This window comes from Idiotropiscis lumnitzeri, chromosome 14 (assembly GCF_059441095.1).
Source record: "Idiotropiscis lumnitzeri isolate Australia: NSW breed Sydney's pygmy pipehorse chromosome 14, RoL_Ilum_1.0, whole genome shotgun sequence".
NCBI classification, from domain to species: domain Eukaryota; kingdom Metazoa; phylum Chordata; class Actinopteri; order Syngnathiformes; family Syngnathidae; genus Idiotropiscis; species Idiotropiscis lumnitzeri.
The window spans coordinates 20,635,291-20,650,721 of record NC_142404.1 but is presented as its reverse complement, the minus strand read 5'-3'; the positions used below and the strand labels follow the sequence as shown (position 1 = coordinate 20,650,721).

The 15,431-nt window shown below is 47.6% G+C and overlaps 1 protein-coding gene across 1 annotated transcript in view; it reads right to left on the bottom strand.

The window, feature by feature from the left end:
- Positions 1–493: 493 nt before the first annotated feature.
- LOC148323988 (titin-like) overlaps positions 494–15,431 on the bottom strand; it is a 149,733-nt gene continuing 134,795 nt past the window's right edge. Inside the window, 20 exon segments of the mRNA XM_088314508.1 lie at positions 494–1,689; positions 1,764–1,917; positions 1,989–2,262; positions 2,326–7,120; positions 7,226–7,831; positions 7,908–8,213; positions 8,514–9,089; positions 9,202–9,501; positions 9,687–9,989; positions 10,074–10,658; positions 10,753–11,055; positions 11,189–11,491; positions 11,575–11,874; positions 12,105–12,392; positions 12,504–13,097; positions 13,175–13,456; positions 13,632–13,934; positions 14,073–14,378; positions 14,634–14,933; positions 15,017–15,307. Coding sequence (XP_088170634.1) covers positions 1,403–1,689; positions 1,764–1,917; positions 1,989–2,262; positions 2,326–7,120; positions 7,226–7,831; positions 7,908–8,213; positions 8,514–9,089; positions 9,202–9,501; positions 9,687–9,989; positions 10,074–10,658; positions 10,753–11,055; positions 11,189–11,491; positions 11,575–11,874; positions 12,105–12,392; positions 12,504–13,097; positions 13,175–13,456; positions 13,632–13,934; positions 14,073–14,378; positions 14,634–14,933; positions 15,017–15,307 — 11,456 coding nt within the window. The 3' untranslated portion in view covers positions 494–1,402.

Below are 15,431 nucleotides of genomic sequence, written 5' to 3'. Positions count from 1 at the left end.
CCCGGGGGCCACATGCTGGCCCACCCAACTTGAAAAAAAATAAATGAATAAACCTTGTTATTGTTTTATTTTCTAAATACTGTGGTTTTTCAAAGACATATATATTGTTGTAATGCTTTTAAAATTATATGTATTTTTTTCTCCGATGAGGTGAGGTTACCAAAACACTCCATCCATCTGGTCCTGGTCCGGCCCATCTGTCAAATTTTAAAACCCACTGTGGCCCGCCAATCAAAAAGTTTGCCCACCCCTGCACTAGAAGCTGAACAAAGATACATGATTTGTTTGAAATCATTAATTAGCAGAGGTGGGCCTTCCGTCAGACTGACGGACTGGTTCATCACTGCCGATTTAAAAAAAAAAAATGTACTAAGCACTGACAGATGATATACTCAACAAGCATCATGGGATCCCTTGAAAGTCGCCATATGCAACGTGTGTGTGTGTGTGTGTGTGTTGGGGGGGTGAATAAGGGCCAGGATATGGTGCTGAAATCATGCTTTATTCAAAGAAAAACAATAAAACACTCAAGGAGGACAATTGAAAGAAAAGAAAAGGTTTCCCACAGCAGACGGACTCATCTGTGGCAGAGAAGTCAACCATGACTACAAGCTACAATCCACACAAACACGCTAATGAGCAATCCTCCAGGAGATGGCGCTGCTTCTGCACAGCAGAGTCCACCGGGACTTTGTTTGGCGGGCAGCAGGCATTCCCGAAGGACCGTCCTGTGCCTGAAGCAGCGCTCCGACATCAGAGGTGAGAACGCAGGCCACACACGCTCCCAGCCGGTCATCAAATAAATAGGTGGTGCGATGCAGTCGATCTGAGCGCAAGACCTCATCACGCCGCTTACGTGAGGGTGACGCAAGCGGCGCTCAGGGTCTTGCGTTCGCAGAAAATTGTAAGAGCGACACGTGTCCAAAATAACAAGGTTTCTTTTTGGTGTTGAGTTAACTTCAACAGGGAGACACTCTACCTGCCGAGGCAATCTTAGACGTCAACGTAGCGTTGAGGTGCACCATTTTAGTTTCTGGGTTTCGCAGGGTATTCGTTCCACGCGGGACTTTCTCCTGTTCCACCGCATTTGGTTTCCTTCCTTTAGCTTCATATTATTGTCATAAATCACAATCCATACATTCCCCATAACCGTCCGATCCGGCTATATACATTATGTACACGTCACTGCAGAAGTGTCATCACATTTGAAAACAAGTGGAGACTTTAGTTTGGCAATCAATGAACGTCAAGTTTGGTACAAAAAAATAGTTCCTATTTACAAGAAGATAAATCGGTGTCAATTCTTGTTGATTATTCATGAAACAAACAATTACCAAGGAGGGGATTTAGGGGTGGGGCTTCGGGAGTGTGCATCTCCAACTTCTTCCTCATTCGCGGCTGATTAACAAACAAGATCTGATTTGCTGGGATTTTTAACCTCCACCTCACCTATTTGCATGTCACCCACGAGGCTCCTCTGTGAAAAGGAGGAGGAGGAGGAGGAGGAAGCGGCTTCCACATGGGATCGATCAGACATTTGCATCATTCGATGGCTCGTCTCAGATGCGTTCTGAATGGAGCTGAAAACGCCAGCCTGCATTGATGCTGCCTTCATCTGAACCGACGATGCAGAGAACGCTTCAGAATTTTGTTCCACAGCTATCCTTGTTGTTGCTTCCTCAACGTCAGCTGCAAAGCGCAAAGAACATGTGTACTTGACTCTTTTGGAGATTTTTTGCATTGTTCAAGTAATAATTACTTACCGATGACATTGAGGGAGGACGTGGCGGAGCACTGGCCAAACTGGTTTTTGGCCTTGATGGTGTATTTGCCACTGTCTGCCAAGGTTGCTTCACAAATCTCCAGAGTGAACACACTCTTAGTCCAGTTCATTCTGATGTTGGATGTGGCTGACAGCTGCGAGAGAGAACGCCGCAGTGAAGATGGGCATTTCAGAGAGTTAAAGCAGACCAAGCTGATATACTCACAGTCAAGTTGTCTTTAAACCACTCCACGTCTGGGAAAGGCTCTCCCGCAATCTCACTGGTGAATTTCACATTTTGTCCCGCATGAACATTTTGGGATCGGGGTTGCGACAAGAAGTGAGGTGGCGTCCCACATTCAAACTGCTCCAAGTCAACAGAAGAAGGTGACTTATTTGCCACAGTTGGTGACACGACTCTCTTTGGTGATTTGATTTGATTGACAGATGGAGGTGGTGATTTTGCAGTGGGAGACTTGGGCGAGACTGGTGACTTCACTCTGACTTCCTTGACAGATGGTTGTGGGGATTTTGCGCTGGGGTGCTTTGACGAGACCGGCGACTTCACCCTTAGAGGGGACTTGAGTGGCTCAGGGGACTTGATTCTCGGTGGGGATTTGACAGATTCGGGGGACTTGGCTTCAGGAGAGGCAACTCTAGCAGAGACCCTGACTTTCTGCTTGGACTCAGACTTGAGAATAGTCAGAGTAAAATAGGCTTCTTGTTTGCTGACAGCATTTTCCACAACTAAAGAATAGTTTCCTTCATCGGACACCTTAACAGAAGAAATCTCCAAAGAGGAGCTGTACTGTGTAGAGACAATGCGGTGATGGCTCGAGGAACTGAGAGCTGCTCCCTCATGAAACCACAATATGGAAGGCGTTGGGTCACCATCCACATCACCAACAAATCTGGCAAGACCTCCCTCCTCAACACTCAGAGACTGAGGTTTGGTCAGGATCTTAGCAGGCACCGCAGGCTTGGCCTTTTCCTTTTCAACAACAGTGATGGCTTTTGTCACAGCTTCTGCAACTGTTTCCGTGACTGCCGCTGCTGAGATGTGGTACACCTCCGTTTTGGCCATGTCTGGAAGATGGGAGGATGGTGGTTCCTCATCCCGGTGGGTGGAAGAGAAGGCAGCATATTCTGCGGCTACGTCTAACGTGGCACTGTCTGAAGTCTCTCCTGTGATGTTCCTGCAGACCACAGAGTATGTTCCTGCATCTTCAGTCACACAGTCGTTGATGTGGAGAGTCAGAAGTCCACTAATGTTGCTCATGCGGTGTTTGATGCTTGGTTTGATCTCTTTTCCATTGTGGAACCACTTGACTCCGGGCTCAGGTTTGGCCTGCACGTTCAGGGTGAAGCTGGTGTTGGAACCGAAAGCAACGCGATGAGATCGCAAGCGAATGCTAATGCGTGGGGTGTGGTCGAGACTGAAAGGAAAATCCCAGGTTCTCTCCACAGATCTCCGCTCTGACCTCAGAGTCTGCTTTCTCTCTTCATACCTGGAGAGAAAATCTACTCTGGGCAAAGTGGTCTCTTTCCTGACAGCCTTTTCTGAGGGAGAAGCCATCTTCTCCGGTTCAGGCATCAAGAGCTTCTTAATGGGTTTAGGAACATATTCAGAAGCCAAAAATGTCAGATGCTCCGATTCAATGCCCGCCGAGGCTTTTGCGACAGTGACAACTGTTTCTTTTTTTAAACTTCGACTTTTCTCCTCCAACTCCATGCGCTGGAGTTCACCCTTGTAGGTGGAGATTCTCTGAGCAGTTAACTGAGGTCGCAGCAATTCCTGATCCTCTCTTTCCTCATACACCCTTTGCTTGTGTCTGGGAGGTTTGTATGTGGCTTTGTCATGGCGCTGCCGCAGTTCAACGAAGCTTGGGCCGGCTTCATATTTGGATGGAATTCGGTAGGAATCATACCTTTGCGAGGGTTCTGCCTCCTCATCATCACTGTAGACTCTTACAGGTGATGAAGGGCGCAGTGCTGATAGCTCAAAGCGGACAGGGCTGAGGTTGGGCGGGGAAGTGGAGTAACCGAGCTCCAGTTCTCCCTCCAGTCGTAGCCTCTCCTCCTCCGTTCTCTTCATGGACAGATACTCCTTGACCGGCAGTAGCAGCTCTTCGTCCGACAGGTCACCCAACGACCTTCTCCTGATCCTGTGGTAGGCGTCCATCTCCGGGGAAACTGCGCGATGCCTAGACGGCCTCACAGTCTCTAAGTCATCCTGAGTCATCGAGGGTATGCGCCACTTGGGCTTGTACTGGTCTTTGATTCTGATAGGCACCTCATAGAACTGCTCCCACCTGGAGAGACGAATACGTTTCATCCTCTTCTGCTTAATCTTCTCAATGGGTTCCGGGAATTCATACTGATCTCTAAGCTTCTTGTACCACTTCATATCCGAGAGTGGCTTAAAGTGTTTGATTTCCACATCTTCTTCGAGCACAGCAGGGTTCATGACCCGTGGCGCAGGTACATCGTATGGCATACGTAGTCTTTTCTCATCAGCCCTCTTCTTTCGCTCTTCTTTTTCTTTCTGTATTTCAGCCTCTGACCTTTCGCTCTTTTTAGTCGTCACAGCAGGTTTGAACATGGTGGCCGCCTCCCTGACAGCCTGCATTGCCGCAGGAGGTAATGGTAAGACGACGGTGTCTGACAAAATCTGATGCAGCCTCACCTTTTTGTCCAATTCATTCTTTTGAGTCACACTTTCCTGCTCCTTTTGGCTCTCATAATCTTTCTTTACATGAGCGACACGTTCAACTTTTAGTGTTGCCTGGCAACTGGCAGATCCAGCAGAATTGGTTGCAGTGACTCTGTATACGCCAGAATCTTCAGGCAGTGTGTCTCTCACATGAAGAATGAAATAGTCCAAGCCTTCGTGGACAAGTTCGATAGATGGACCAAAGGCTATGGGCGTGCCATCCTTTTCCCACTTCAGTGCGGGGTGTCCTGAAACTCGGATTTCAAAGCGAACGTTCTGGCCCTCTCTGCACTCGATGTTGGCAAGAAGACGTTTGAACATGGGTCTTAGGGTGAGGTCTGCCGGTTTTGGTCGAGGAATCACAGTAAGACGGGCCTTGCAGCTGTCGTCGCCATACCTGTTGCGGGCTACAACGCTGTATTCTGCATCATCATCATCTTCAACACTGTGGATAATGAGCTGGTACAAGCCTGTGTCATTGATGAAGGTATACTTTTTCTCATCCTCTCCAGGGATCAGCTTTTGTCCAGATTTGAGCCACGTGACACGGGGCTCAGGGTGAACAGTGATGGTAACACCGAAGCGTACGTCCTCTCCAGTGTATGCTGTATGGTTAACCAGAGGAAGGGTGAATTCCGGAGGCTTCTGAAGCATTCTGGCAGTGTCAATTCGACGCTTTGTCCTCTTGACCACACGAGTAGTGAAGAAGTCACGGTATGACCTGACACCGTTGACAAATAGCTCGGCGTAGACACTGTCCTCACCATACTCATTGACAACCTTAGATCTATACGTTCCATCGTCAGCTCTTGTCACCTTGGCAATCGTGATCACAGCCAGGCCGTCGTCATAATGTATTTTGTACTTGTCACTAGCTTCCAGTTGCCTGACGCCGCAATACCAAGTGACGTCAGTGGTACTGTCATAGTTATCGATATTGCAGATGAACTTCACACTGTCACCCTCACTGGCCACTGCATGTCCGACTTGGCCTCCGACCGGTCCGTGTTCAAATGGAGCGATCTTCACCTTGGCTATTAACACGCCTCGCTGGGACCTAATAGAGCCCCCGCTGGCCACGCGAGCTGCAGACACCACAGTGCTCCATTCTTTCTTGACCATTGTTTGGTAGTATCTCTTGTGTCTGCTGCTCTGGATGGTTCTGGTGCTCAGATTCTCAGCAGGCGTGGACAGCCATGGATGTACCAGCGCTTCAGCAGCAGTCATACGGTGCTTACGTTCTTTTGTCATTAAACGGTCTGTGAAGTCTAACGCTTCAACACTGACCTGCTTGAAGGCTTCGTCCTCATAGCTGTAGGCCGCGTTTGAAATGTTGTCAATCATCTGCTGGTTGGTTTCAGCGGTGAATGGATTGAGTCCACAGAGGAGCACATAGGACAGGACGCCAACTGACCACATGTCAGTCACAGTGCTCACCAAGTCACACTGGTGGATCTCAGGGGCAGCATACTCTGCAGTGGTGAACTGGATCTTGATTTGGTCTCCAGGTGTCAGGTGTCTGCACTGACCCAACTCAATGATTTTTACGTTTGAGCTGGTCCTTGTTGTGTACACGATGTTCTCAGGTCTGATGTCAAAATGTCCATAGCTCTGACTGTGCAGAAACTCAAGAGCTGAGCAGATCTGCCTAATGTAATTGACAATCTCTCGCTCATTGAGTTCAAATTCTGTTGTGTGAAGACGCTCAAAGATGTCGACACCTGAGATAAAGTCATAGATCATGACCAGCTCCTCTGGGCTATTGAATGACTCGTGGAGAAGGAGGAAGTTTGTGTGCTTAGCCAGGTTCAGTGTCGCTATCTCCTTCTTAACCATTGTCTGATCTGCACCTCTGACTTTGACAAATTTAGCCATGTAGGTCTTCTCAGAGCTGATGTTCACACAGCGGTGGACAATACCGAACTGACCCCTTCCCAATTCTTCTGCAATAGCAAATTTGCTATGCAGATTCTTGGCATCAGAGTGTTGGGCTTTGCTTTTGGGAACGCGCCCCGAATCGTCAACCTCCCTGTCATAGAGAAGAACTCTGGATTTGTCCTCCTTTGTTATGACAGGTCCGCTGGTCTCAGACGGTACACTCTGTCCAAACTTGTTCTCAGCGATGACTCTAAACTGATAGCTTGTTCCTCCAAAGAGATTGATGACAGTGTAGCGGGTGTCACGAGACTGAGCAACACGCTCCCATCTCTCAGCTGTGGTGGGGCACTTTTCAATAATGTAACTGATCACCTTGCTGCCGCCATCATTAGCCGGGGCAACCCAGTTAAGTGCGACAGAGTCTCGAGAGACATCGCTGGCTTTAATACCCCGTGGAGGATCAGGGACATCTGCTACATCCAGCTCAACCGTCTGTTGGTCAATTCCAAATCGGTTTTTAGCACAGACAATGTAGAATCCAGCATCCTTCTTCTCCACGCCATTGGGAAACACCAAAGAAGTGAACGATCGCGTGACAATGACTTGGTAGTGGCCATTGCTGTCGATAAGATCTTGTCCCTTCTGCCATGTGATGACAGGATCAGGCTTGCCACTAAAAGGTATCTTAATATTGACCATTTCCCCACGCAGGGCAGGAATTGCCTCTTTGTCCTTCAGGCTCTTGGGAAGGTGGATCTTCGCAGGAACTAGTAACAGAGAAAAACATGTCATTGTTGAGAGAACATCGATTGTTTAGAAGTGATAATATAGCTGTAAAAAAAGTGTATACTGCTTGTACAGTATATGCTTACTTTCGACATCCAGAGAGACGGTAGCACAGATGGAACCTCCTTGGTTGGTGGCCCTGATCTGGTACACAGTAGAGTCTTCCTCATCAGCCTCAGCGACTACCAGTTGGTGGTAACCTCCCTTGAATTCTTGAATTTTGATCTTCTTTCCATCCGAATGGATCTCCTTTCCTCGTCTGAACCACTTGATTACTGGTTTCGGCTGACCGGTGATCTTGCATACAAGTGTTGCATTGCTCTTGTGTTTGACACTCATGTTCCTAAGCTCCTCCTTGAATGCGGGCGCTCGAACATCAACAGCTGTGGCGGGAACAATGTATTCACTTTCCTCACTGTAGTCACTTTGTCCTCCAAGGTTCTCACACTTCACCCGGAATACATGTTCCATGCCCTCTGCTAAGTGTTTGACGGAAAAGACGGTCTGTTTGATCTCGTCTGCAGTCACGGGCGTCCATTCACCCCATTCCTTCTTGTCCTTCTTTTGCTTCTTCTCAAGGCAATAGCTCTTGATTTTGGAGCCGCCATCACTGAGTGGAGGCTTCCAGGAAATCACACAGGAGTCCTTGGTGATTCCAGAAACAACAATTGCCTGAGGCGGTGATGGTTTCTCTGTGGACAAAAAAAAAGTTTTGTCAGTATGGCAGGTGATATTGTCTGCCTTTGTTTAATATTAGAAACAACAAACCCAATTGGCTCTTAATGAGGATCGGTGTGATGAGTTCAAGTGACTCGCTGTTGCCATAGCGATTCTGCGCATATACGCGGAAAAAGTATCCAGCACTGTCGGTAAGGTTGGGCACACGACATGATGTGCCATTAATGGATGATGACACCAATTCCCACTCGCTTCCTTCCTTGTCCTCACGCTTCTCCACAATGTAGTTGGTAATCATGCAGCCGCCGTCGTCCTTGGGAGGCTTCCAGCTTATGATGACCGAGTTCTTCAGGAGGGCCTCCAGAACGATGGGACCCTGAGGGATGTCAGGTTTGTCTACAAACAAAGGGTTGAGATGTTAAGTAATGATCACTTTTAAAAAGGCATACCTAGTGCTCTCTGAGGCAGGGGTCTTCAATCCTGTTACTCGAGCGCCGGTGTCCTGCCCGTTTTCCACTTCTCCCTGGTGCAACACACCTGAGCGATCGTTATCTAGCTTCTGCAGAGCTTGCTGATTATCTGATCATTTGAATCAGCTGTGTTGCAGCAGGGAGAGATGGAAAACCTGCAGGACACCGGCCCTCGAGGAACAGGATTGAGGACCCCTGCTCTGAGGTGTGACAAAAAAAATTATACCATAGATTTCGACATTGAAGGCGGTGTCGGCCCTGCCAAAGTGGTTGTGCAGTCGGATCCTGTATTTGCCTCCATGGATTCTGCGCTGCACATTCTTGATAATGAGGTGGGTATAATGCTCTGTGGTCTCGATACTGATGTTCTCTGAGTTCTCCAGTGTCTTTGCTTCTTGCAGCCACATAATCTTTGGCATAGGACGCCCAATGTACACTACGTGGATGCGTAGAGTTGTTCCCAGACCGGCATAGTAGGTGCTCTTCAATGGGTAGTCAGGGTGGAAGGATGGAGCGGCTTCCACGATGAGAACTCCTGTGGTTTCAGCTTCTCCAGCATCGTTGGTAGCCTTACAGGTGTATTCTCCCTCATCCTCTTGTTGGTCAGTCATGATGGAAAGGGAGTGGTTACGGCCATCGGAGCTCATCTCGTATTTGCGTGACTCAACAATCTCCTTGCCCGCGTGATACCACCTGATATCAGGAACAGGCCTGCCAATAATCTGGCACTTCATGACAGCAGGCTGTCCCAGCTTCTCTGTGACTTCATCCATATCCTTTCTCAGACTCGGTTTTGTTTCAACTATATAAAAATCAAGCAGAGAAATACAAAAATGTCAAATGTTAACAGGTGGCTTGTTGTTTCGTGCCAACTGTACAATCAGTACTTTCATATCAACTATCGCCATACGCACCACTCAGTTTAGTTTTGATGCAAGTGGCTGTCCGCCGAGGCCTGCTTATTCCCGTCTCATTCTCAGCAAATACTCTGAACTCATATTCAGTAGCTTCAGCCAGACCACGCATGGAGAACTCCTGTTCTTTCAGCCTCTCCTTGTTGCATTTCTTCCAAGTGCTTTCGGTGGACTTCCTGTATTCCACCCAATAGCCTAGAACTTGTTTTCCACCATCACACTCTGGAGCTTGCCAGCGAATGGTGATCAGGTTTTTAGTCACAGTTGTTGTATCAATTTCACCAGGCTGGCTTGGCTTATCTGCAAGGTATAAACAAGCAAAACAAAGTCAGATGTCTTTGTCTACCCCTGAAACAAAAGACAGTGAGTGAGATTGGGGATTAAAAGTCTTTATACGAATTAGAGGACACGTCTTTTAAAGGAACGTGGTTAATGGTTAATCACCCAATTTATGCGTCTGACTTTCATCGAAAATAATGACTTACCGAACGGATCTTTGCACGTGACTGTGTCTGACACAGGTCCAGCCTCACTCTCGCCAATGTCGTTGACAGCAAAAATACGGAAGTGATAGTCCGCATTTGCTTTGAGTCCAGAAAGGGTAAACATGGTGGAGGGAATCCTGGTGGGGTGACGAGACCATTGCTCCGCAGACACCTCCTTGTACTCAATGAAGTAAGCAGTGATGGAAGAACCTCCGTCATCTTTTGGTCTGGACCATGCCAGTGCCACAGAGCTTTTGGTGACATCCATGATCTCTGGTGGTGTGCTGGAAGGCTCTGGTGGACCTATTTTGCAAGCGAGAGTTTGCCGGCTCATCAAAGGTTGTTCGGTCAATTCTGGTACATTATGGATAAAACAAGTATACTTACAAAGCGGCGTCTTGGGCACCAGCGGCTGCTCTGACTTCAGCGATGGACTGATACCAAAAGAGTTCTCAGCAGTAACCTTAAAGTGATATTCTGTCCCTTCATTTAGGCCCTTTACAACCAATTGATTATCCATTACCCTGCTTTCCACAGTGTACCACGCATTTCTGGTGACCTCTCTTCTTTCGACAATGTAACCGAGTATCTCTGCACCGCTGTCATCGGCGGGCAAGTTCCAGGACACTTTAACAGAGTTGGCCTGGATTTCCTCAAACATTAATGGTCCTTCTGGAGCACTTGGACGGCCAATGACATTGACCTTGATTTGGGCTTTCTTCTTGCCAACTTTATTTTCCAAAAGTAGCTCATACACACCAGAGTCGCTCCTCTCTGCTCCTTTGATCACCAGTTCACTGGTGTCTTCAGTGTAAGCAACCATGGCCCGAGTTGACATGGCCCCGCTGTCCTTTGACCATGAGCAAGTAGGGTGAGGTTTACCCTTGATGGGAAGAGAGAGCCGGAGTACTCCACCGTGACGGACTACGTAAACATCTTTGTATTTCAGCTCAAGTTCACAATCTGGAGATTCTGTGGAACCAAATCGAAACAGTTACTTTTCATTTATTTCCTTGAAAACAACACCTTGACTATACCTTGAGCATTCATTCTTGTATGTGCTTACCAAACATTTCTGTAACGGTGATAGTTCCAGGAACTTCAGCAGGCTCCCCAGAGCCTCCCGCATTGCAGGCCAGTACTCGGAATTTGAACTCCTGTCCTTGTGGCATGTTGGTCAGTGTGTACTCGCAGATCAGAGAGGGTGTGGTGTTACATTTTAGCCAAGCCATGGTGCCCAGCTTCTGCATCTCAATGAGGTACCCGTCCACTCTCGCATCTCCCTCATCGTCTGGGGGACTCCAAGCCAGTGATACAGACGACTTGGTGGTTTCGGTGATTCGGGGGTTCTGTGGGCAACCGGGTGGATCTGACCAGGACAGAAATATATTAACATTTTTATGGATGCAACTGTTTGTGAAATTTATCAAAACATTGTTTATACATGACAAAGTACAGAAAACAAAGATAAATATTTCATTTGGGTTTTGTTTGTCTCTTACCAATGGGATCTGATGCCACAGCTGGTTTAGAAGGCAAACTTGGTTTGCTTAATCCGCGGGCATTGATTGCAATGATTCTGTGTTCGTACTCTAGGCCTTCAATTAGTTCTGTCGAGCGGTATCTATTCATGGTGACGGGATTCTTGTTGGCACGCACCCATCTGTCAGACCTGACTTCTTTGCGCTCAATGATGTAACCAGAAACCTCCAGTCCACCATCTTCTTCTGGTGGGTTCCAGGCAACAGTCATGCCATCACGGGAAACATCAAAAATTGTCGGTCGGCCAGGAGAGCCAGAGACATCTGTGAATGAGGGAGAACGTGTTAGCCTTATGTCAGAGTTTATGACCGGATATACTGATGGGGATAGAAAAGGGAGACATTACTTTTCAAGCTCCTACAGGTGACAATCTCAGACTGCAAGAATTCTCCGGTGCCATAACGATTCACAGCAGCCGCACGGAAGACGTACTCATCTCCCTCAGTCAGGTTCTCAAATTTGTAGGTGGGTCGGCTGACTGAGTCAGAAACCAGCACCCAGCCCGGTCTGTGGGCATCTCGTTGCTCCACCACATAGCCACTAATGGGAGCTCCGCCATCCCTTGCGGGAGGATCCCAACTACAGATGACTGTGGTGGCGTCAATCTCATCAAATCTGATTGGTCCTTTTGGTTCGTCCGGTTTGGCTGAGTGAAAATGAAAGTGTATCAGTGCAAAAATCATTTAAAGCACACTTCTTTTGGTGTATAAAATCAGGTGAAACGTCTTCCATATTCAGTGGCAGCTAATAACACGCTACTTTTACTTTGTTACATCGACTCAAGTAACTTTTGGGAGAAATCGTCCTATATCCATATTTCACCGTAACATATCTGAACAAATCAAACATATGGTCCATTTGCGGGGGTTTCCTTACAGAGAATGACCACCTTGATGACCTCGGTAGTAACACCAACAGTGTTCTTCAACTCCAGGGTGTAGTTTCCAGTGTCGTCAATGGTTGTGTCGGAAACAGTTAGTTTGGAAAACTTGCCAGTGCTTTGGATCTTGACACGGTCTGTGATTTTTATCCTACTGTCACCAAAGAACCAGACGCAAGACGGGGGAGACCTGCCGATGATTGGTAGGTCCAGCTCCAGGGTTTTACCGGCCAGAACATTAATGGCTTTCTGTGGAAGGCTGGTGAAATCCACGGCAGGCATGACTGGAAAAAAAATCAAATGTTTAGAAAAGGCTAAAAATCTGTTTCATCACAATTTATCCTCATGCGTTTGCCAAAATAAAAAACTGCTATGACTACGACTATGCTGGTCACCTCTTTGTTCTTGTACAGTCACAGGTGTAACAAGCTCCTTTGCTTCACTGGCACCTCGACTGTTGATGGCTTTGATTCTGAACAAGTACTGCTCCTTCTCATTCAACTTCTCAATTGTATGCTCAAAGTCGGTTAGTTTGAGCGAGGCCACCTTCATCCACTTGTCAGTACCAAACTTGCAGGCCTCTACAACATAACCGGTCAGTCTGCTGCCGCCGTCATACTCAGGCTTCTCCCAGCCCAAAGAAACGGTGGTTTTGGTGATGTCGATAACCTCCAATTTGCGTGGTGGGTCAGGCACCTCGCAAACCAGGATGACGTCCAGTGTCTCGCAAGGCTCACCGACACCATAAATGTTTTCAGGTCGGACTCTGAAGTAGTAGAGCATGCCCTCTATCAGGCCATCAACCTTGAATGATGTCTTGCTGCACTTGGAAGTAACAGTTTTGTAGGCTCTCATGGAGGCCTCGCGCCTTTCAATAATATAATTGTTGACAGGGGCGCCGCCGTCAACAGTTGGGGCATCCCAAGAGATGGTGGCATATTCTTTGGTCAGTTCCTTGATCTGGATCGGTCCTGTTGGTCCCGGTGTGTCTAGAATGAGAAAATGTTTACGATTTAGATGCGGCATTCCAAAATAACATGATCCCATGACGTAGTCGTCCACTTACCATAGACTTTGACCAGAATATAGACTTCCCGTTTTCCAGCAGAGTTCTCAGCCACCAGCGTGTATTTTCCAGCATCGTATCGGTGGACCTTATCAATGATGAGTGTGGTTGACTTGTGGGTGACCTCTATGAACCCACGGCTGTTAAGGTCAATGCCTGGCTTGCTCCAAGAGACTGTCGGAGCAGGACGGCCAGTAATATTTACGAAGAGACGCAGACAACCACCAGCACGCAGGCAGATGGTCTTCTTCAGATCATCGTGGAGCTCAAAGTCAGGAGTTTCTATTGTGTCAAGGTAATGATGAATCAGTTTGTTGAGATGCATCTCATTTGTAAAAATTGCCACACCAGATATCATTCTAAGGTCTATTAGCTTTCAGATTTGCTAAATTCAACATTTTATTTCTTGCTTAGCAGAAGAGAAAACAATATTCTCATGATTGGACGGGCAACATACCAATTCTCTCCACTGGCTCTGTTTCAGCACATTGCTCACTGAAGTCTCCGGGGCCATTGATGTTGATGCCGGCTACTCTGAAGCAATACTTCTTGCCTGAGCAAAGTCCGGTCACCGTGTGTTCTGAAGTACGAAGTGTCTTCTCATGAGCCTTTTTCCACTCCTCCGTACCAACTTCCTGGATTTCCAAAAAGTAGCCCAGCACGTCAGCTCCTCCATCCTCCACAGGGCGGGACCAAGCCAAACTAATGCTGTCAGCATGAGTGTCAGTGATACGAGGTACAGAGGGGGCAGATGGGGTGCCTGAAACGGGGGAAGACGGAGCTTAAAAGCAGCAAACTGTGGTCAAAATGTGATTGATGCAAAGTTGGCATGTCACCAACAAGTTTAATTTGTCAATCTATCATTGTTTTTTGGATACTGGGGCCAATATGAACTTACATGTTGGCTCTCTGCAGATAACATATAGAGAAACCTCACTCGGTTCACTCTCTCCAGCCTTGTTAATGGCCGTCACCCTGAACTGGTATATGTTGCCTTCGGTCAAACCAGACACTGTCAGTGTCGCATCGAGATGTGCTCCAGTCCTGTTCACTTTCACCCAGCGGGCACTCTTCTTCTCGCGCCTCTCAACCAGGTAGTGGACCAATGGACTGCCACCATCGCTCTCAGGCTTAAGCCACTCAATGGTTGCAAAGTCCTTTCCAGACACCAGGATCTCTGGGGCACTCGGTGGAGTTGGCACAGCTGTAATAAGACGTTCTTAAGTTTTAAATCAACAACCACAGCAGGCTGAGGTTATGGTAATGATCATTACTGAAAGGAAGGACACTAGCCTAGTAGAGTGCCTAGTTACAGTCATGTAGTTGAGGCACTGCACGCTAAGATTGGAATCGTCAGACCAGTCGTTTACGTTAGGGAAAATAATTAGCAGTAACTTCAACTGCAAATGAGGTCATAAAAGAAATGCATATCACACAACGGTTGGAAAGGGACACTCACTGAAAGTGTTTCTGGCGACCATGGCTTCGGAGAGAAGCGGGACTCCAATGCCATACTTGTTGATTCCCCGGACTCTGAACATGTATTCTGTGTTTTTGAAGAGTCCAGTGATCTTGCAGGTCAGCTCCTTGCACTCGGCATGCATGAAAACCCAGTTAAGTCTGTTGGTGTCTCTCCTCTCCACAAGGTAGTGGGACACCTCATCGCCGCCATCCTCCAAAGGAGGCTTCCAGCTCAGAGTGCACGACTCCTCAGATATTTTGCTGATCTCGATGCTGCCTTCACACACTCCCGGGGTGTCTAGAAACATTCGTCATTGTGTTGTTAGTCATCTTATAGTCCAAAAGGGATTTTGATTACCAATAGCGTGCACGCCTCCTCACCAAGTACTTTGACATTGACTTCAGCAGTCTTTGTTCCACTCACATTCCTAACAGTGAGAATATACTTTCCGGTATCATCTCGGTCACAGAACTTGATGATAGCCATTGCACGGGTGCGTGTGTATTGCAGGTGGTACTTCTCGCATAACTCCAGTTCCCTGTTGCCCTTGGACCAGGAAGCTTTGGGATCAGGCCTGCCGCCCACTGCAGCATCCAGAACCAGATCTGACCCAGCTCTCACCATAACAACTTCAGACAGGAGTTTGCCATCCAGCTGAGCCTTTGGAGGTTCTGTCATGATATATAAACATATTCATACTCGTTGCATCTGCACGGTCAGCCTGGGTATTCGACGCATATGTGACGTCTGATCTTTTGATGATTTGTGTGTAGCATTTGATCACAAATAACTAAA